Below are 22,416 nucleotides of genomic sequence, written 5' to 3' on the forward strand. Positions count from 1 at the left end.
TAGGACAAAAGGAGATCAAGGGGATACAAATTGGAAAAGAAGTCAAACTCTCACTGTTTGCTGCTGATATTATAGTTTACATAAGTGATCTCACAAATTCTACCAAGGAACCCCTACAACTCAAAAACACTTTTAGTAATGTAGCAGGATATAAGATTAACTCGGAAAAATTAGTAGCCCTCCTTTACATAGATGATAAATGGGCTGAGAAAGCAATCAGAGAAACACCAACCTTCACAATAGCCACAAACAATATAAAATATCTTGGAGTAACTCTAAACAAACAAGTGGAAGACCTGTATCACAAGAATTTTAAATCTTTGAAGAAAGAAATTGAAGACACCAGAAAATGGAAAGCTCTCCCATGCTCTTGGGTAGGTAGAATTAACATAGTAAAAATGGTAGTCTTACCAAAACAATCTACAGATACAATGCAATGCCCATCAAAATCCCAGCAAAATTCTTCTCAGACCTCAGAATAACAATACTCACCTTCATATGTAAAAGCAATAACCCAGGATAGCCAAAGCAATCCTGTACAGTAAAAAAAAAAAAAAACCTCACTCATAAGTGGCTTTTAGACATAAAACAAAAAAAAGCAGCCTACAATTCACAATTCCAGAGAACCTAGACAACAAAAAGAACCCTAAGAGAGACATGCATGGATCTAATCTACATGGGAAGTAGAAAAAGATAAGATCTCCTAAGTAAGTTGCGAGCATGAGGATCATGGAAGAGGGTAGAAGAGGAAGGAAGAGGGAGGAAGGGGAAAGGAGAAAAATATATAGCTCATATATACGTGTGTGTGTGTGTGTGTGTGTGTGTGTGTGTGTGTGTGTGTGTATAGAGTGATAGATCAGTGGCAAAGAGCATTGATTACTCTTGCAGAAGACCCAGGTTAAATAACCAGACCCACATACTGGCTTACAAGTGTCTGCGACTCTAGTTTGTGGAGATACAGTGCCTCTTGTGACTCCTATACATACCATACATGCCCATGGTACACAGCACATATATATATGAAAACTTCAGCCACTATGGAAATCAGGGTGGTTATGAGAACTGATCCACCTCAAGATTCAGTTATACCACTCTTGGTCATATACCTAAAAGATGCTTCATCTTACTACAGAGACACTTGCCCAGACATGCTCATTGCTTCTGAATTGATGATAGCCAGAAATTGGAAAAAGCCTAGTTTTTTTTCAACAGAATAGATAAAGAAAATGTGGTAGAACTACAAAATTCAATTGCTGAAAAAAATGAAACCATGAAATTTGCAGGTAAATGTATGGAACTAGAAAAAAACATACTGAGTGAGGTATCCCAGACCCAGAAAGATATAGTATATAATCATTTATAAATGGATATTAGCTATTAAGTCAATGATAACCAAACAACAATCCATAGAACAACAGAGATTAAGTACAGAATATAATATATATTATATATACGTATTATACAGAATATATATACTATACAGAATATAAAACTAATTAAGAAAGAAACAAAAGAGACAGTTATGACCAAATTGAGGGGCTGAGGCTGGAATGGGATGATCAAGTGGGGAGGGAGGAGGGAAAAGGGGGAAGTGGAGGATGAGAGGGAATAGGAAGGAAATATGAAGTAGTAAGGAAACCTAACAGAGTAGAAACTTCCTAAAATATATACATATATGAAGACAATCCAAATCAAATTGCCAAATAATGGGGGAAACAAATGAAGCTTCCAGTGACAGAATTGGATTACATCTAATTGAGTTGTTGGCTGAAGGAGTCCCATTGGAACCCCAGACAACCCAGGATGTTGCCAAGACTATGGACTGTTCCCCACAAACTGACAGCAAGGCCCCATTGCTGAAGACATCACCTACACAACTCATTGAACAATAGACAAATCAAGCTAGTGCCTACATAGAATCTTTATCCCTATGTTCCTGCATCTTTGGTACAAGAAAGCACTCTGCCTGCTATCAAAAGAGAAATGTAAACATCAACCCATACATATGATCTACAATGGTGTCCCTGACTCCACAGTATTCTAGGTCAGTGGTGGCACAAAGATTTTGGGAGTAACCAGTCATTATCTGATTTGACTTAAGGCCCACTCCATGAAATGAAACCCATGCCTGATATTACTTGGGTGACTAAGAACCTAAGACGAGATAGCCCAGGAACCTAGGGCAAAATCAAGTGCTACTGTTCAAAAAATAGCAATAAAATGACTTCTAATGACATTCTGATATACTCATAGATCATTGCCTTGCTCAGCCATCATCAGAGAAGCTCCTACCTGCAGCAGATGGGAACAAACACAGAGACCTACAGCCAGACATTATGGAGAGAGTGAGAGACCTTAGAACACTCAGCCCTAAATGGGATGTCTTCATTAAATTCCTACCCTCAGAACTCAAGAAATCCTAGGGAAGAGGAGGCAGAAAGATATAAGCCAGAGAGAATGTACCAAGCAAGCAAGACTGGTCCTACAAACCAACATGATCAAAGCATATTTTTTATTTTTATATGCCTACTAACTCATAAAATTAAGAATAAGATATTTCATTAATTACTTGCCTATTTCATGAAACTAAAATACAATAAAAATATTGTAGTCTACTTTAAATATCAAACTTAATATTGTTACCTTTATTTTGTCAGCATATGAGTTCAATACACACATAATTTTAATTATTTACATAATCTCAATTTATTAGTTTTGAAATTTTTAAAAAATTAAATATACTTACTTGAAATAAAAAAATATGATGAGAGAGATGAGCAGGGATGCAATAGATAATCCATGTCCAATTATAGTTAGGTAGAATAAATTCAGTGCAGTCTACAATTGTGTGATTTAAAAAAATAGAATTAATTCTTTATCTAAAAGCTACTTGTGTATTAGATAAGATACAATTTAATAAATTTTATTTTTAAAAAGCATGTTGACAGATTTATAATCACTTGCTTGAAAAATCAACAAATACTTGAAAACATGTAAATAAAGTACATCTATTTAAATTTATACCAAGTGAGTTATCAAATACTTATGAGTCATGCTCATTTATAAGAAATCAGAAGTCACATATTAAATCTTTGAGGTAATGCATTTATTGATCTAGTTTATACTGTACACAAAATCTGCATTTTATATTTAAAAATTAAATGATACTCAAGGTTTAGTTTGTGCAGTATTATATGTCTGATAAGGTTTTCTTTACCTATTGAGTGTGTCTGTTTCTTCTCATGAATCTGAGGCTCAGAGACATCTTAATATGGAAAGTTAAAAGATCCTTTGATCTATAGAAATGGGTTTTATCATTCTCAGTTTTTATTTTCTTTGTTTTTCAATTTACTTTTAATATTTATAGAGGTTTGGTTAGTTGGCTGGTTGGTTGGTTGGTTGGTTGATTGGTTGGTGGGAGGGTGGGTGGGTTGGTTGGTTGGTTGGTTGGTTGGTTGACTGGTTGGTTGGTTGGTTGGTTGATTGGTTGGTTGGTTGATTGGTTGGTTTGATGAGTGGGTAGGTGTGTGGTTGGTTATTTGGCTTGTTGGTTGATTGGTTGGTTAGTTGACTGGTTGGTTGGTTGGTTGGTTGATTGGTTGGTTGGTTGATTGGTTGGTTTGATGAGGGGGTAGGTGTGTGGTTGGTTATTTGGCTTGTTGGTTGATTGGTTGGTTAGTTGGTTGGTTGGTTGGTTGGTTGGTTGGTTGGTTGTTTGGTTGGTTGGTTGGTTGGTCAGCTGGCTGGCTGGTTGGGTGGGTGGGTAGGTGGGTGGTTGATTTGGTGGAGGTGGGTGGATGGTCAGCTGGCTTGGGTTTGGGTTTGGATTTGTTAACTTAAACATCTCTGAATAGGCAGAGCATACGTAATACATAAATACAGTGATACCATGCAGTTATTGAGTGATTACACCATAATGGCCTTCTGAGAACCACTGGAAGAAAGTACACTCATCTTGCTTGGTGAGCACACCAGGGGTGTCATGCCACGGCCATCGGCCAAAGTGCCAAAACAGGAGGCACATATCAAAGTAAAAAAAAAATACACTTTTAATCATACACCCACAAACTGAAACTACATGAAAGGATTTCAATCAAGCTTTACTCTGTGAGTAATGTCCTTAACTATGACTTTAATTCTAAATTTCATAGCAGGAACAAGAATGAAAGTGTCTTGCACAGCCAGTTAGGATGGGTGCCTTCTACTGAGGGGCAGGTGGAGGTTTCAAATCCACTAAGCTTATCCTGTTTGCCTATGGATAGTTTGGGGGATAATTCTAGAATTCCACTAGAAATTAAAGTTTCCCCTTATATTACTCTTTTAAGTTATATTTTCTTTGGAAAATCTGAACCCTATACTGAGACATTGACTTGTAAATACACAGTTACATAATAAAACTATTTCCCCTGTACAATGACAGAATTAAAAGCAGCTTTTCCACAGATTTTTCCATTGTTCTTCTCAAATGATACCAGGAAATAGTTTTAGTGTGGAATGGAACATTAACTACTTTCCCCAGTACTTATTGAGCTGTTTTAAAGTCTAAAGCAGACTTCAGCTCACAACTGCTACATACCTTTACTTTTTCATGCGTGCTGTTGTTACACAGAGTGTAATTTGTCCATGTTCGGTTACTATATGGATGTCTAAACCAGTTTCCGTCTTGGTCACAGATCTTTGTAACCTTTTCTTTAATAACAAAAAAGAAAAAAAATTAAAAAGAGTTTAATAAAGCTACAGTTTCTACTCCAATTTTTTCTTTGGTTAATAAATTCAGAAATAGAAAGCTAAAATCATGATAATTATAGACTACAAATCTTTCTAGAACTACTTTGGTGATAGGCTCCAAATGCATTTAATAAACACAATGTTCACTGGACAGATTTCAGTAAGATGTGCGATTAAATTCCAGCATCCACCTGAAGGATCGAAGTCCTGAAAGTAGTCAGGGCAATACTGCATCGACTCGGTTCCCGCAGCGACGTCATTCCAGCACAGCCAGCCATCCCAGGTTCTGTTGCAGTAAAGGCCTTCCAGGGGAAACGGAAACAAAGGACACTAAGGCTCAGCAGCTGACCGTAAAAGCAAACTTAAGGAAGGTTTCTAATGACCCTGCATGAATATTAGGGCCAATTCAATTTCTTCCAGGCAGTTGTTGTTCTATAAATCAGGCTATCTTTAACTATTCTAACCGCGAGACAGTTATTCATTAGTGTCCCTGTACTTAAATTTTTTAAAGGGAAAAGTGAAGTATATTACGTTTTAGAAAATGCATTCTTACCCCCACCACTCCCCGCCAAGACAGTATTTCTCTGTGTAACAACCCAGACTGTCCTGGAACTCAGACCACCAGGTTGGCCTCAAACTCCTCGAGAGTCCCCTGCCTCTGTCACTGCCTCCTGAGTGCTGGGATTAAAGGCCTGTGCCACCACTGCTCGGCTATTTTTAGTGTATCTTTTCAAATTTCAAAATGCATCGTGAGATAAAATAAGTAGTGACTGTGAACTATTTCATCACAGCATTGTTTTATTATGAAATCAAAAAAGATTTTCCTAATGTTCACCATTAACTTTTAGTACTTAAATCCTTAGGTCATTTGCAAGGCGTTAGTTCAACAGTTTTAAAGCAATGATATGGAAGAAAATGACAGCTGACATAGAATTGGTATACGAATGTTTTAATTACCTTTTAATTTATTCTTATTGGTGTCCTAAATCAGATAATTTGTCATTATTTGGCAAATTTCAAACCTTACTTTTCTGACTGCTACAAAACCACTGGTGTAGTTCCAGTGCATAGGTAGTTCTTGAAATATTAGGAAATCAATGTTCACTTAAATTAAAGTAAAGGTGCTAAATGTGAAAAAGAGGTTTTTTTTCTAATTTTTAACAGCAAATTGATTTTTAATTACAGATACTCAATTTTACTTTCTTATTTGATTTACATACAAGTATATTATAAATGAAGGAGTTTTTTCTAAATATTTTGAAACCTTTCTTCTGAGAGTTTAAAAATGAGACTTGTCTAAAGGGTCCACATTTTGCTTTGATTCACTCTTTCTTGTCCCCTATCTTTGGAATTAACCCTCCCTTGGGATCCAAGATTAAGCCAGGGAGTTCTTTAGGGTTTAGATATGTATAGAAACTGTACTTTGGCTATTCATCTTGTATGTCCTGAATCAAGGCAGAGGTCTGGTGTTTGGAAAGTCCCCCACAAATGGTGCTAGTGGCAAAGAATATTCCTAAGGAAAACAGAGCGTTTAGACTTAGGTAGTTTTGCTACCAAATTTACTATGAACATAAGTGTACTATAAAAAAACACCCATGTACAAGTTTGAAGGCGGAGGGCCTGCTTGTTCTTACCAGCCGCCCAGAACCAAAACAATCACACAGAAATTGTGTTTATTAAAACATTGCTTGGCCCATTAGCTATAGCTTCTTATTGGTTAACTCATTTCTATTAATTTGTATATCGCCACATGGCAATGGCTTACTGGCAAAGATTCTAACTGGTGTCTGTCTCAGGTGAAGGATCCATGGCTTTTCCTGACTTCGTCCTTCTTCCTCCCAATATTCAGTTTAGTTTTCCTCGCCTACCTAAGTTCTGCCCTATCAACAGACCAAGGCAGTTTCTTTATTAACCAATAAAAGCAACACATAGACAGAAAGGCCTCCTATACCTCAAGTTCTATCAAGCAAGGTGTTTTTTAAAAAATAAATTTATAAATTACATGAACTGAAGGTTAATGGTTATTGACTTGTCTTGTTTTAATATTAATATCTACTAATATTTTTACACCTTCGAAAGGATAATTCTGGAAAATTCTGTGTAAGAAGCACTTTGTTGAATATTACTAAGGAGTGAGCTGGATCATGTCATAAAACACACTTCACAGATGCATCAAGAAATTTGTACATAGACTAGAAAATAAGTAAGTAGTTAACTTTTAATTAATGGATGAAAAGAGCCCACATAGCTAGTTCTTTTAAATATGTGTTAAGTGCATCTAGAACTAGTAGCAGCTACCTTCTCCCTGTTGAATAGGATCTTGCATAATCTTTTGGTAGCATTCATATTGAGCTGTCATGATCTTGTTTCTAGTGACTCCCAGCTCGGTTTGGTTAAAGCCTTCTTCTTCTGCCTGTGCCATGACGAGAGTCTAGGGAAGGAAAACAACAGTGGCTTTAGAATGGTGGAAATCTTTATTAGAGACCTGGTGGAAAACAGTAAGAACAGAGAGGTGCCTGATCACTAAATGACTCTCAAGAGGAAAGCCCCCAGTGTGTAGCGTTCGCCAGTTTCTGTAGTCTAAACTCTTTTTGTTTCCAGTTCTAACAGCCTTCGGGGCGATGCCAACACCAGCACTGAGAAGCACCATTGACTCGCCCACGTCTATGGTAGCTGGCTGACTATAGCACAGCCTAAACACTTGTTCTGAAATGCCAACAACTGTATTTATAGTTGTTACTTGCTCTGTGAATGTTGGTAAGGTATCCATCACTACTACCAAGACTCTCTTTCATATTGTAAAACAGTAGAAAATAGCAGCCAGATATCAGGGAGGACCGATCACATGGAAAATCATCAAATGTGTGCACTTGTAATGTCAAAGTAATAATTTTTTCACTGGATGGCATCATATTGCCTGATTAGCACTAATGTTAACAATTATTTTTCAGTGTTGGGGGTTGAACCTAGCATCTCGTGTAAGCTAAGCAAGCACTGTAGATTGAACTACATCCTATTCCAACTCAGAATTAAAAAAACAAAACACATGAAACCCTTTCTCTGAAAACATTTGTAGAAATCAAGAAAAGTAATAATAATTTCAAGTATATTTACACACTGTCCGTGGGAAAGGATCAGAGTTCCTTATATTACAGTAAGGTGATTGGTGATATCTACAGTGTGGCCTGCAGGCAACTCAAGTTGGCCCATGTAGCTTGCTGGCACACTTAACTGGGGGTGTTAACTGAAGAAACAGTTCTGTCCTTTGAAGTCTAGTCAGCCACCCAAGATAACATCTCATAAGTGCAGACACTAGACTACTTCTAGACTTGAGGATATTTTCCAATGCGCGGACTCACAGAAATGTAATACTGCTTTGTGTGCTCATTGAAGTTTTCAGTACTTTTTTTTTTTAATTCCTTTGTTTGAACACTTTTGAGGGTTTCGCTTGGAAACACCAGAGGAAAATTTTTTTTTCCCCGTTCCCCCCCCCAGAGGAAAATTTTTTGCTGTAACAGAATCCGATGAGATTATATGGGTCTCTGGGTTTTTGCTCACATAAAGAAGAGCAACACAGCTTGCTTTAATTGGATGCAGAGGGCAAGATGAAGAGACACACCAATAAAAAGTGAAACCGGGAGACATGCAGTTCTTTTGGCTTTGCTGATCCTCTTCTGGCTTCACGGCTCTAACACACATATGTAGAGATGCACATGGATGTGCACATACACACGGAGACACACTCGCCCCAAATTCAGCATCAAGATCTATTTGAATGAATGACTTCATGAATGAACGAGTAAACAAATACGAAATACAGCACATGTCTCCTAGATGACAACCAATTGGTGGAACAAAAAAAAAAAATTAAAGACTAGAATGTGGGTTCTCTTCCAACAAATAACAGAACCCATGCGTCTCTCTAACTGTATTTTATGTGCTGTGTGTAACTGTACTATTATGAAATGTCATCCCAGTGTTTCCTAACTTTGTCACTTTAACAGGAGTTTAACAGGAGTCCACTAATCTTCCAAAGACCCCAAAGTTCATATTAGTCATAAAAATTCACAGTATAAAAATACTAAGAAGAAGTAGAATATTGCTGTATTACTTGAATACAAAAATGAAATCAGTACTCATCTAATAACTGCTTTAACTTGTTTTATTAACTTTTATCATTTGGAGCTATAGTGTAAATAAAACCTAATCATAGCTAATAAGATAAATATGTGGGGATGAATGCTTACCATACTAACAGGCAAGAGAAACACAAAGTATAGTATATGCTTTTTCTCCATCCTTAGAGTCCAAATGAAATGTGCTGTATGTTCAAACTGTAACAAAAATAAAAGAAATAAAATTCAATACTCATGAAATCAATAAGTACTTCAAAAGAAAATATCTGTTATAATTCTACAGTAATCCTAAGGATTTGATTAGTAGTCATACAAGTAGTGAGAACATTATGGCTTAAAGTGTAACAGAGTTTAGTGAAATATATTCTAGTTTAATTTGATTTACAAATAAGAAAACATTTTGTATAAATATTTTTGTGTGATTAGAAAGTATCTTGCTTTCTTTGCCTTTATTAAAATTTGAACAAAATTATTTAACTACAAACAGAATCAGTTTTACATAATTATCTTTTATATTTTATTATATATACATCATTATCTGTAGTTTCCTGACTTCAAATTAAGTAAGGAAATTATTTCCAGGCCAATTTCTTGAGAATTGACATTCAAACAACATAAAAATGAAGTTTCAAGCCAAGAGGTTCACTCAGGACGCAGAGGCAGGTAGATCTCTGTGAGTTCAAGGCCAGACTGGTATACAGAGTGAGTTCCAGGATGGCCAGGACTGTTACACAGAGAAACTCTATCAGAAAGAGGAGGAGGAGGAGGAGGAGGAGGAAGGAGGAGAAGGAGAAGAAGAAGGAGAAGAAGAAAGGAAGGAAGGAAGAAATTTCAATTCTTAATTCTTCACTGTAGAAATTATGATTAAATTTATGTTAATACTAATTATCAAAGGACAAGTTTTGAATCAGTAGGAAGACACCTATGAGGAATTATCTACATTAAATTGGCCTCTGAGGACTGAAGCACAACTAGGGACTGACCTAGGCACTCTGCATATATGTTACAACAGTTTGTGCGTTGGTCCTCTGATGGACACCTAACAGTGGGAACAGGGGCCTTCTCTGACTCATATACAGGCTTTTGGGACCATACTCCTCATACTGGGTCTCCTTGCCCAGCCTTAATACTTAGAGAGGTGCTTAGTCTTACTGCAACTTGATGTGCCGTATTCTGTTGATACCCATGGGAGAGCTGCCCTTTCCTAACTGGGAATGAAGGAGATTGGGGGTGAAAGCAGAGAGGGGATGGGGGAAGGACTGGGAAGAGAGGAAGGAGGGGAAACTGCAGCCTGGACACAGAATAAATAAATAACTGTTTTAAGTTAGCCTCTGGGTGCGACTGTGAGGAACTAGTGGATGGGTTAATAACTGTAGGGAGCAGAATTCTGTGGCCTGGGATCATGAACTCAATAAGAAAAGACAAAGCAGGCCAAATGGGAGCATCCATTGCGGTGTGCTTCCTGACTGCAGACACAACGTGACCAGAGTTCAAACCCCTACTGCCATTGCTTCTTTGACAAAATAGACTAAATCTTCCAATTATGGGCAAAAATTAACCTTCTTCCTTTGATATTGTTTCCTGATGGGTATTTTGTTAAAATGATAAGAAAAGTAGTAAACACAGCGATTAATTCTTTTAAGTCAGGAATATAAGAATATTCTCAAAGTCATTGATATCATTGAAATAAGGCTATGAGGTGAAGATTATTAATAATATTAGTGTATTTCTAATGCTGGATCACATTCTGTGCTGGTGAAAGGGCCTCTCACACAACATCTGCCAGCTGCATACTGAGACAGCCTCTGCTGGGCTGAAGTTCCTAAAGCTGATGTCCTAGTAATATACTCTAACAGACTAATCTTAAACATCTGGGTATCGTGAGACAGCCACCAGACACAATACACACTTAAATGTAGCACTGATTTCTTGCAGAAAATTAAAAAAAAAAAAAAACTGCCCAGCAGTGGTAGCACACAACTTTAATTCCAGCACTTGGGAGGTAGAGACAGGTGAATCTCTGTGAGTTCGAGGCCAGCCTGGTCTACACAGTGAGTTCCAGGGCAGGCTCCCAGGCTACTGAGAAAAACCCTGTCTCAAAAAAAAAAAAAAAAAATATTCAGTAGTATTTGCCATTGAACAATGAACTTGGATTTTAGATTAAATTCTGTTAGAAAACAAGGCATGATGTTCATTCTATAACCATTTTCAGAATAAAATTAGAATCCCTTTTCCACATGACGCCATGTTGTGTGGGGTTTTTTATGACATGATTGAGACTCCATCAGCTGTCAGGTTGAGTTTGCTCCACTGTCTGCCCTGCTGACTCACCTAGCCAGCTGTGGCTGCTCTTTTTTGATCATCAGCAATCTGCTGAATATTGCTTCTATCCTATCAATCAGCTACCCTGGACAATCTGAAAGGACTGTGTGATTCTCACGCCTTAAAATACCGGGCGCTAGATTGTAAATACGAATCCAGGTTTCTGCAGTTTAGTAATTAGCGCGTTGCTATTTCAGTTCGGGAAAGCCTCGTTTCCAGATACTCACATGCACGGTCGTCTCCAGACTCTAATCACATTTTCTCCTGGCCCACACTCGACATTGTCTTCAATAACTTCTTAATTACAAGGGTCATGACCTACAATATGGATTGATTTAAAATAATGTAATGATGCTAACAAAACAAAATCATTTCCATAACATATTTTCTAAGTAATACCTCTACTAAAATTATATATTCCTAAGCTATTCTAATTTTAATGAACTACAGAAATGATACTGGGAAGGAGTCTTTATCCTGATATTTAGCTTCTTTGCTTATGTTTGAGTTACCATGAGACAATTTAGTCACTGAATGTAATTTTCAATATAAACATTAGATTATATAATAAGAACACAATTGGCCTAGAAATGTACGTATTTTCTGCAAGCAAATAATTTTCAAAGTGGTTATATTTTCAAGCAAAATGTTGCCAGGCCTGATGGCACACACTCTTAATCCCAGGACTCTGGAGGCAGAGGCAGGCAGGTTTCTGTGAGTTCAAGGCCAGCCACGGTAGCATGGAGAATTTGAATCCAGGCTAGAGCTATACAGAGAGACCCTGTCTCATAAAAACAAATAAACAAACAAACAAAATGATTTTGAATATTAGCACTCACATTTTTCTTTCTTTATTGGTTTGTTAACGTATTTTCCTAAGGTATTTGTAACTTTAGTAGATTTTTCTATATGTATTTATATTTTTATGTGATTTAGAAGTACTTTTGATCATTCTATTTTAAAATAATGGGTATGGTTTTCTGAAACTTTATCATCCAGAATCAATTTTAAAAAAACAGAAAAAAGCAATTTTGGGGCTCAGGGGTTGAGAAGGACACATGTATTTTATTAAAGAGAGGCACATATCCGTGTACTTTTCTAAGCTCTTAGCACAGCGATAATAACGTATTAAGATGCCTGGTTAAGGAATGTAAAATGATAGCAAAGTGAAATTCATCACTAAGTAACACATTTCATCTGCGGCTGGCGAGCACCTCGCGTTTCCTGGGATTGGTGAGTTGATGAGCCATAGAGCCTGGCAGCTCTGACTTACACCCTGCTTTCAGCCACGCTGCACTGCTGACGTCACAAAGACGCAAAGACGTACATATTGATTCGTTAAATTACTGTGAACACAACTTCACAGGTTCTGTTCATACAATCACTGATATCTCTACACTTCTGTGGATATATCTTACTCTTACCCTTTTCAAGTACCATATTGTTAATAATGATTAATCTTGAAGCATTTTATTATTCCAACCACGGAAAAGAAATTCATTTTGTGTTTAATATCTAAAACAGTAAAATTTCTATTTGCAACCTCTGTTTTTGGCGGTTACATAGTATCTGATGTAATTAAGTATTAAATAAACTTTTCCTTAAAAAAAAATAATAATAAAAGAGCCAGAAACATGGCTCAGAAGGAAAAGGTGCTTGCCACCAAGTCTGCCAGCCTGAGTAGCCACATGGCCTGAAGACCCCCAGGAAGGAAAGCAAGAATAAACTGCTGCTAATAATCATCTGACACCACAGTTATGCCAAGCAAGGGCTTTCCTCCACCACATAAGCACAAAACATTAATAAATGAATACAAAACACTAAATCAAAGGTTACAAAGCTAAATGCATAATTAGTCAAAGGTTTTGCCTCTAATGAGCTAACTTTCAATGATTGGCTACCCTTCATAAATATATTTCCTCATAATTTTTTCAATTAATTCTCTGATATCTGTAGTTTGTCTTTTGGTATAGAGTCATATTGTAGAAAATTTGTTTGGAAGGCTTACCAATTTTATCGCTACTTGTGCATATTCATGCACACATGCATGATACATACAAGCCACTAGGGTCACATCAACACAAGTATCTATGTTCTGGCCTCACATGTCTAGAGCTATACATTATTTACACTTGAATTTGCATTGATTATCTGCAATATCAGAAACGTTGAAAAATAAATTCTAGTTAAGCATAGAATAATGTTTCATATTCATTTGTATTATATTTTCAAACATGAGTTTTCATTTGTCTAGGATAGTTGGAACATTGAATAATACAACTGAATTTTTGATTTACAAAAATTTAAAATGCAACTAGATTTGCAAAAAGTCCTCTGATATAAAGTTTGACCTTTTTAATTATATCTTATTACAATGTATTATTCCTTTAAATTTTCTATTTCATTTGCTAGTATGGTCTGAGTGGTCAACGCACTTTCCTGAATGGAAGCTCATAACCATTTACTAAATACATAAGCAGATGACCTGGTAAAATGCTTTAGAATGTCAACGTTGGCATCATGAAATTGGATCATAAATAGCGATTCCTATTTCTTATTTTAGAAGGTTTTTGATTGTGAATCTATACTAGTGATTCTCAACCTGTGGGCCACAACCCCTTTAAGGTCATATATCAGATACTTACATTACAATTGATAACAGTACCAAAATTACAATTATGAAGTAGCAATAAAATAATTGTATAGTTGGGGGGGGGGGTCAAGAAATAGCAGAAATAGAGTCAGAAGAGGTGGATGACTACCAGGAAAGAGGGCAGTTAGCCCCATGAACCCACAGCAATTGGGCAGCATGGACAAGACCTACACAAGCTCCAGCTAACAAAATCCCAGAATGGAGTTGAGATGTTGACTGAGAAGCCCCACCTCTATCTCTGCAGCTGTTGGCAATTGACACACCTTCTTTAAAGGTGTGACTTTGTTAGGCTGACCTCACTCCAAGGGTTGGCCTCATACCAGAGTATTTGAGAAACACCAATTGGACTCAATAGGTAGGTAGGAAGGGGGAGAGAGAGAGAGAGAGAGAGAGAGGAAGAGAAGGGATCAGAGAGAGGGGGAGGGAGACAGAGAAAATGAAGTTGGATGGGTAGGGAGACAGGGATGGATCTGAAAAGAGATGGAAGAAGAGAGCTGAATGTGATCAAAATACATTGTGTTAATCAAAAATAAATAATATTATTTCCAAAAGGAACACTTTCTGTTCTTGCAGAGATTGTGAGCTGCCTGATGTGGGTGCTAGAAATCAAACCAGCACCCACATCGGGCAGCGCACAATCACCTGCTACTCCAGTTCATGGGTATCTAAGGTCCTCTCGCCTCCTCAGGCATCTGAATGCATGTGCCAAACATACACTCAAACAGACATACATACATGCAAATAAATAGAAGATAAATAAATAAACCATTTTAAAGACCTATATCCCTAACATCTTAAAACCAATCTCCTGACACTCTTTCTGGTCTATTTGTTTTTAATGTTTTAGGAATATTTTACTTGGGTCTCCAATTACTCATAGTCTAAGAGTTTTAGTTTGAATCTGACAATGAAAATGAACCATTTGGCTGAATAATAGTGAGCTTGTAGAAACAAAAGCTCTAGCAAAATTTTTGTACATAATGGCATCATAAAAAAAAATAACATTGTAAGTTTTTTTTTTAAAGATGGCTACATGAAGCCTTCTAATCTGACTTCAAGGCGGGTTGGAAGAGCCTTCACTAACATTGTGTAGGATACACGCCAAAGGAGCTCAGCGGCTCTGCTGACTTGCTGATCTAATGAGTATTCCGGCTGGATGGCTGAATAACTATTAAGAGAGATTCCTTTGTGATCGCGTTTGGGATTTCATTTTATACTTTGGAGTATTTACTCATGGGAATAATTTCCCCATTGTGGGCATAATTAGCCATTTTCCGGTCATTTTGGTCACACTCTTTTTATTTGAAAAGGCAAGTGGCCAATATCAGCCCAATTAGTAAAAGGTGGGAGGGAGCCATTTAAAAAAAAAATGCAGCAAACTCTCTACATCTAATATGGAAAGAATTAGTTGAAGTAAGATGTGACTCAGCTCTGATCAGTCTAACGAACCCTCTGATTTAGGCTGGATGAGCCATGGAGATACAGTCAGGATCCTCCCTTCTGGAAGGGTTGTCGGAAGAGCACATCTTCAAACTGTAGCTGAAGGGCAGGCAGGGCACCATATCAGGGTATTCTTATGCATCCTTTTACCATGTGTAACCTACCAGAGCCAAGACAGTCAGCAAAGCACACCATGCTGTTGAAAAGCCGAAGACATCATCAGAGCCTTTGACTCTGGCCATATTTAACGTCAGTTACAGTTCTGAAATTCCTCATCAGTGTGACCACACACTTTTGACTTTAAATTTTGGTTTGGTTTGGTTTGTTAATGTTTTGAGAAAAGTTGTTGTAGAGGGAAAGTTCACTAATTTTAGACTAAGCAAGCTTCACTCTTCACCCTGTGGTTAAAATAGCACAAAATACCTACAAGATGACACAAAACATGTCTTCCCATCACATGACCTAGATACTTAAGGATTTCTTTTACCAAAGTAAAACTAAATATTTTCTACAAAAAAAAAAATGATTTAAGGATTTATCATCCCCTGCCTAGTATATTCTATGCCCTGCTAGTAATTCATAGCTAACACTTTTATTTTTTTATCAATCTTTTTTATTTTACATACCAATCCCAGTTCCCTCTCCCTTCCCTCCTCCTACTCCCCTCACCTCCCCTCCACCCCATCCCCCACCCACTCCTCAGAGAGGGTGAGGCCTCCCACGGAGTGTGAACAAAGTCTGTCACTATCACTTGAGGCAAAACCAAGGCCCTCCCCACTGTAGCTAGGCCAAGCAAGGGAATGGGCTCCAAAGAGCCAGTTCATTCACTAGGAATAAATACTGGATCCCGCAAACTGCCCAAGCCACACAACTGTCACCCACATTCAGAGGGCCTAGTTCGGTTACATACAGGTTCCCCAGCTGACAGTCTGGAGTCAGTGAGCTCCCACTAGCTTGGGTCACATAGCTAACACTTAAACTCAATGGATCTAAAAAGTGATGGTTAGTGGGTGGTATATGTTCTCAGATGATCAATACTTAAAGTGTACCTGTGGAATATGTTTACACCCACCTCAAAACATAAAGCTAACTCTCAGGAGAAAGTATGCAAGACTGTTTGTCACCCTACTTTAGAAAACACTTTTATAGACATGACATCAAAAGTGCAAGTTACTAACAAAACATGGGTTGGATCACATCAAAGTTATACATGCTTAGGTACAAATGATGCCATTATGGAAGTGAGAGGCTGAAGGTATGTCGGTGGTAGAACATTGACCCAAAAGGAACAAGGTCCTAGATTCAGTGTATACACACACTGACACACATGAACACATGCACACATGTGCATGCATGCACACATATACACATAAAGGAAGAGAAAAGGAAATAAAAGGAAAAGGCAACCCAAAGCAGAGATTTATCAAACATGCAACTCACATGTTTGATAAGGGGGTGTTCATCTAGGCCCAGTCCTAGATGAAGAGCAATCAATGACTAGAGAGAGAGAGAGAGAGAGAGAGAGAATCAATCACTTTCCTCCAAGAATGATCCCTCTGCTGGATTATCTAGTCCTAAGAGTTCAGTCTTAAAACCATGTCCAGACAAGCAACACTAAATGGGATCAGTGGTGTGGGGGAAGGGGATGCATTTAGCAAAAGTAAAGAAGAGGTCATAAATTTGAGGGGTGGCCATAGGGAAGTGTTGGTGAGAAATGAGGGGCTGGAAATGGTGCCAATATGGCACTTACATATGAAATTCTCAAAAAAAAATTTAAATATGCATGACAAAATTTCCTTTTGGAAATCAGAAAGATTAATTCAAAGAGAAAAAAGCACGCTGTTGAAGAGACTAAGTTATACTGGAAGTCTACAGCAAAGCACTCTAAGCAAGGGAGCTGAGTAAACTATCATGTGAGCAAACAAGAAGATGGGATTGGAAACAGACGAGACTCCAGGTAAAAGGTTTATGCCTCTCTCCACCCCAACATTTGCTAATTTTCAATGCGGTCGTGTTTGGAAATGGAGCATTTGGAGGTGGTGAGTTTAGATGGAGCCGTGAGAGAAGAGTCTCACTGAGGGATTGGCTTACACAAAGAGGAAGAGGAGGAGGGTGTGCATTGTGTGTACATGTATGTGTGTATGTACATTAACATTTGGAACTCTGTGTGCCATCAATGACACCGCATGAGAATAACCAGAGAGGAAATCTCCGTTAGTAACCCAGACAGGGAGCTAGGTTCCCGTTTCATGACTTCTAGAACTCAGCCCATGTTGATTGGTTTCAATAGCTCACTGTGACCAAGACACAGAAAAACGTATTTAAATGTCTGTGATATTAGAAAACTTTCATTTTGGGTGGTCTGAGAACTTAGTAACTTAGAAGTATAGGTCATTCTCAGAATTGGATATTGGGTATTGGAATAGGAATCAATGGCTGATTCAGAGACACCTAAGAGAAGTGGTGGTTTGGGGGGTGGGGGATCCTGAGCCCAGCTCAGACATTTCATGACTCCAGGAGCCTTGACCTTATGATTATAGAGAGCAGAAAAAGAAAGCCTTGAAACGGGCAGTTCTCACCCGCCATCATGCCCTAGACATTTGGTCTGGAAAGGGCTGCCTTTAGTATGAAGGAACAAAACTATATACTATGATAAATGTGTGTGCAAATTAGTTTCGATCACTTTTGCAGGCATTAGTATCTAGGCGGTGGTGGCTCACACCTTTAATCCCAGCACTCAGGAGGCAGAGGTAAGCGGATCTCTGTGAGTTCGAGCCCAGCCTGGTTTACAGAGTGAGTACCAGGACAGGCTCCAAAGCTACAGAGAGAAACCCTGTCTCGAAAAACCAACCTCCCTGTCCCCCCTAAACAGCATACATTAGTGTCGAATGAATTTCAAGTCAGCAAGGATGTGTATGAGCGGAGGATGAAGAGGCCAGCTTTCTAGGGATGAAGACCTAGAAACACAAAGGCAAGTGTGCAGGAGTGAGCCAGCCCATGACGGTGAGGAACTTGAGCGGCTCAGGGGAATTCACCAGCGGACACCTCCATGTGACGGTCAGGCCTCGGTGGACAGGCTTTCCCTGCCAGCAGCTGTAATCTCGCACATCCCAAACACCGCTTAATTTAATTATCAACTCTTGGGACTATGTCTGGGTTGTGATTTAAAAATAGACTTTCCAGTGTAAAAGAAGTCTGCAGGAAGGGGCTCCTTGCTGAATTAAGCTCTACTTAAGTGAGAGCCGCCGAAGAACAACGCGTTCCCTGTGAAAAAGATGGCAAACCCATTCCAGCGGCTCTAACCTTTACGCGCTGCTATTATCAACCCAATTGTATGTTTTTTCCTGTTGCACAAACATGTTCCCAAAAGACTTTTAAAATAGCTTTCTTTCCTGCTAAATCGTTGTGCCAAGCACTTTTTCTGACTCTCAGCTCTAAGTGGACCAGGATGTGTTAAAGGAAAAAAAAAAAAGCGCCCTGTCATGCTTGACAGGTTTTAATAGGCCTTAACAACAGCGAAATGTTTCCTAACCTCACAGCCCCCCCCAACCCCCACCCTGGGATTCTTCTCTTGGTGCCTTCTAATCAGAATAAAAACTGTCCGAAGAAAGGGGCGCACCTTCCTGACACTTTCAGACAAGCCATCTGGGGGAAAGTCTGCACACCCAGGCAGAGTTTTCCAAGAGGAAAAAAATATCAGAACAGAAAATAAAACTTGCTTGTAAACATTAAATATCCTAAAAGAGAAAGAAAAGGATGCCCCTCATTATAAAGTCAGTACCTTGAGGCTGAGCGGGCAGAACTCTTACACTCAGGAGGTAAAGAGCCATCTGGAAAACATGTCTTCGCTAAATCTATGGAATTGGTTTTGAGGTGCGGAGTGCTTCTGGACATACCTGATAAGGCTCCCCTTCACTTTACCCTTTTTAAATGTCTCTTGTTTCTGAAAAGCAAGTAAACAGCCACGATACAGTGAATCTGCCTCGGCAGTTTCGAAATGACCCTGCTGCCTCAGTTGACACGTTTCTCTAACTGCAGTGCGGTCCGAGTCACCAGCTACGTGTCTGTCTTCCTCGCACACGGCTTCCTTGACAAGAGTCTGTCTGCGCCACAAAACAATGGCAATCTCAAAAGGAAATAGATGAAAAGGACCAAAAGATAAACACTATCTAACCGATATTTTAATGGTGCCCGTGGCTGGAAAACTCGATGAGGTGTTTGGGGGCAGGAGCCAAAATGATTATCCAAACGGCATGGCAATTCGGCATTTAAAAAAACACTTAAAAATAGCACTAGAAGTTTGGGGGGGGGGCACAGGAGGCAAACCCTAGGAGTGAGCCGCAGCTCGGCAGAGGGTACTGATTGCACGTAGAAGGCCTAGTGTTCTGGACACCTGCAGCCGCCAGGCCTGCGCCTTCCTCCAGGCGTCTGCAGTTGTAAGATGGGAATAGCATGTGCTTCCTAAGGCCCATGTGCGATCGCACATGCTAAGCTCCCCAATCACCAACTGAGCACAGTGCCCGGGGAAACGCTGCCTGCGCAGTGGTGGTCTCTCCCCAGAGCAGAAACGACGCGACTGGGATCACTATGTAACTGGTTACAGTTACAAAACTTGTGATGTTGAGTCAAATTATACATGAATATTTAACAGTGTTCACTCTCCCAGCTTTTTGTAAAGTAAACTCTGCGGCCCACTGATGCTGCTGGGATTTAAGGCGTTCAAGAATGAATGAGAAAGAGAACTGCGTCTCCGTCATTTGCTTCTAATCAAATGACTTCACCGTGTGTGCATAACCCAGCTGCTTCTGACTTGGTCACGTGTTAGCCCTCTCCTTTAAGAGCAGTAATGAACAACAATGCCATGTGTTCGTCTCTGTCTCTGTCTCTGTCTCTCTCTTTCTGCCTGAGGATAGTATTACTAAGGAGAGGGCATCTTCCACGCTTTGCCACAGGGGCCTCTGAGTCTGCGCTATCAACTCTTGTTTTTGTTAGTTTCATGAGTTCCTAGTTAAAGAGGAGAACCAGTGGGCGGGGCGGTGTCAGATGTGGTGGTCTGCAAACAAAGTGGGGGTCTTAGTTCCAGAGGGACTGGCGGAAAGAGACCCAAGGTGGACGCAAGGTTGGGGGGGGGGGGGGAGCTGTAACACTTATGTGTAAAAGAATGCCCTTTGAGGTTGAGAATTTGGGAATAACTTAATATTTTGGTTTTTATATTCTTACTTGTACTATTTAAGATCTATATGTATCTGTACACAGGGAAACGTGTATGTGTGTGTAGCATGTGGTGTGTGTGTGAATGTGTGTGTGTGCATGCTTTTATCATTTGAGATATTCTGATGCTCTATGTGCTCCTATAAATTAGTGCCATTGAGTGGCTGTGAAGCAGAGAGTAATCACCTCATTTGTGTCTCATCAAAACTTACCAGCAGACTCCACTAACGTTCAGGGCAGAGGGCACCTGATGAGAGTAAAATCCATCCCTTTCTTTATCTGTCCTTTTAAATGTCTTTTTAAGTCCCAGAATGTTTCAGATACTTTCTTGTTCTATAATATTATATATAGTGCATGTTTGATTAACCTATAAAAATTGTGTGTAGGAAAACGTAATAAAACAATAATCAGTTCATGTTTCAAACACATTATCTGTGGGAACGTCCTGTCAAGAAAAATCTTGTAGGTTCTGATTTTGGAAGATGTAAGGAACCACCAAGGAGAAGGAAGAAGCAGAGCTCTGAAGCACGGAGAAGCACTGGGAACCTCAGCTTTATTCACGGTTAATTTATCGGTTTTCAATCTACTGTTTTCAAATCTGTAACTATTGCCATGCTACCACTGGAACTGAAAACGTCACTGTTTAAAAAGGGATGCGCTTTGCTGACTTTTATGGTGCATTTGCTGTGTGTTTACACACATATATGACTTACCAAAATGTTTTACTTTGTTAGGTTTTAAAATAAAAAAACCAATAAACTTGCTAAAGAAATTTTCTCATAATTTTGAAGAACATAAAAACTTAATAGACATATAAATCATGGAAACATGTTTGTTTCCTGAGTGGATTTAAATGCGAAAGGAGGTGGGGAGGAACTGGGAGGGGTAGAGGGAAGAGAAACCATATATTATGCAAGAAAATCTATTTTCAATACAAAGAAAAATAAAAAATAAATCATGGATATCAAATGAAAATTTTAATGAGTGATCTCTATTAATTCACCTGTAGTGCACATTCAGATTTTAGTAGTACATTTTCACTATCACTTGTACTGATATCGACCTTCATATTATAGCAGAAAATACAATTTTAAAATAAAAATAGAAAATTAATCATTGGGCACCAAGTAAGAACTGAGATCTGAAATAAAGTCTAGAATAAATATGTGGGGCTTTGACATTACAGCTGTAGTTAGCATAAATACATAAAAGTTAGCATAAAAGTTGTGAGCAAAAAAAATTAAAAACAAACATTAAATTGCATATGAAGAAACCCAGGTTCTGATTTTAACCAAACCCAGGGATTACACTGGAGACAGAATGGCGTCTAGAACAGATGAGAGATGTGGTTCTAAGACTTTTTGAGAAGGGTACAAATGATTTCCTAAAGATCCTATCTTTGTGTGTTGTCTTAGTTTCTGTTACCAGACAAAAACATTATATGTATAGACAACAGTATAGACAGTATGTGTAGACAACTGTGTAGTTAGTGTGTAGTCAACTGTGTAGTCATTGTGTGTAGACAACTGTGTAGTCGGTGAGTAGACAACTGTGTAGTCAGTGTGTAGACAACTGTACAGTCGGTTTGTAGACAACTGTGTAGTCAGTGTGTAGACAACTGTGTGGTCAGTGTGTGTAGACATCTGTACAGTCAGTGTGTTGACAACTGTGTAGTCAGTGTGTGTAGACATCTGTACAGTCAGTGTGTAGACAACTGTGTGGTCAGTGTGTGTAGACATCTGTACAGTCAGTGTGTAGACAACTGTGTGGTCAGTGTGTGTAGACATCTGTACGGTCAGTGTGTGTAGACATCTATACAGTCAGTGTGTAGTCAACTGTGTAGTCACTGTATGTAGACAACTGTGTAGTCGGTGTGTGTAGACAACTGTGTAGTCGGTGTGTGTAGACAACTGTACAGTCGGTGTG

General features: G+C 38.7%; 1 protein-coding gene across 3 annotated transcripts in view; it reads right to left on the reverse strand.

The window, feature by feature from the left end:
• Window positions 1–22,416, reverse strand: part of Calcrl (calcitonin receptor like receptor) — a 91,414-nt gene that overhangs the window by 40,543 nt on the left and 28,455 nt on the right. For all 3 annotated transcript variants that reach the window (XM_048425866.3, XM_048425867.3, XM_087900102.1), the window contains 6 exons: window positions 11,414–11,504; window positions 8,976–9,062; window positions 7,027–7,159; window positions 4,920–5,030; window positions 4,577–4,689; window positions 2,747–2,838 (listed from right to left, as the gene is read on the reverse strand). In XM_048425866.3, the coding sequence (XP_048281823.1) occupies window positions 2,747–2,838; window positions 4,577–4,689; window positions 4,920–5,030; window positions 7,027–7,159; window positions 8,976–9,026 (500 nt within the window). In that variant the 5' untranslated portion in view covers window positions 9,027–9,062; window positions 11,414–11,504. The remainder of the gene's footprint in view (window positions 1–2,746; window positions 2,839–4,576; window positions 4,690–4,919; window positions 5,031–7,026; window positions 7,160–8,975; window positions 9,063–11,413; window positions 11,505–22,416) is intronic.

This window comes from Myodes glareolus, chromosome 21 (assembly GCF_982192425.1).
Source record: "Myodes glareolus chromosome 21, mMyoGla1.1, whole genome shotgun sequence".
In the NCBI taxonomy this organism is placed as follows: Eukaryota; Metazoa; Chordata; class Mammalia; order Rodentia; family Cricetidae; genus Myodes; species Myodes glareolus.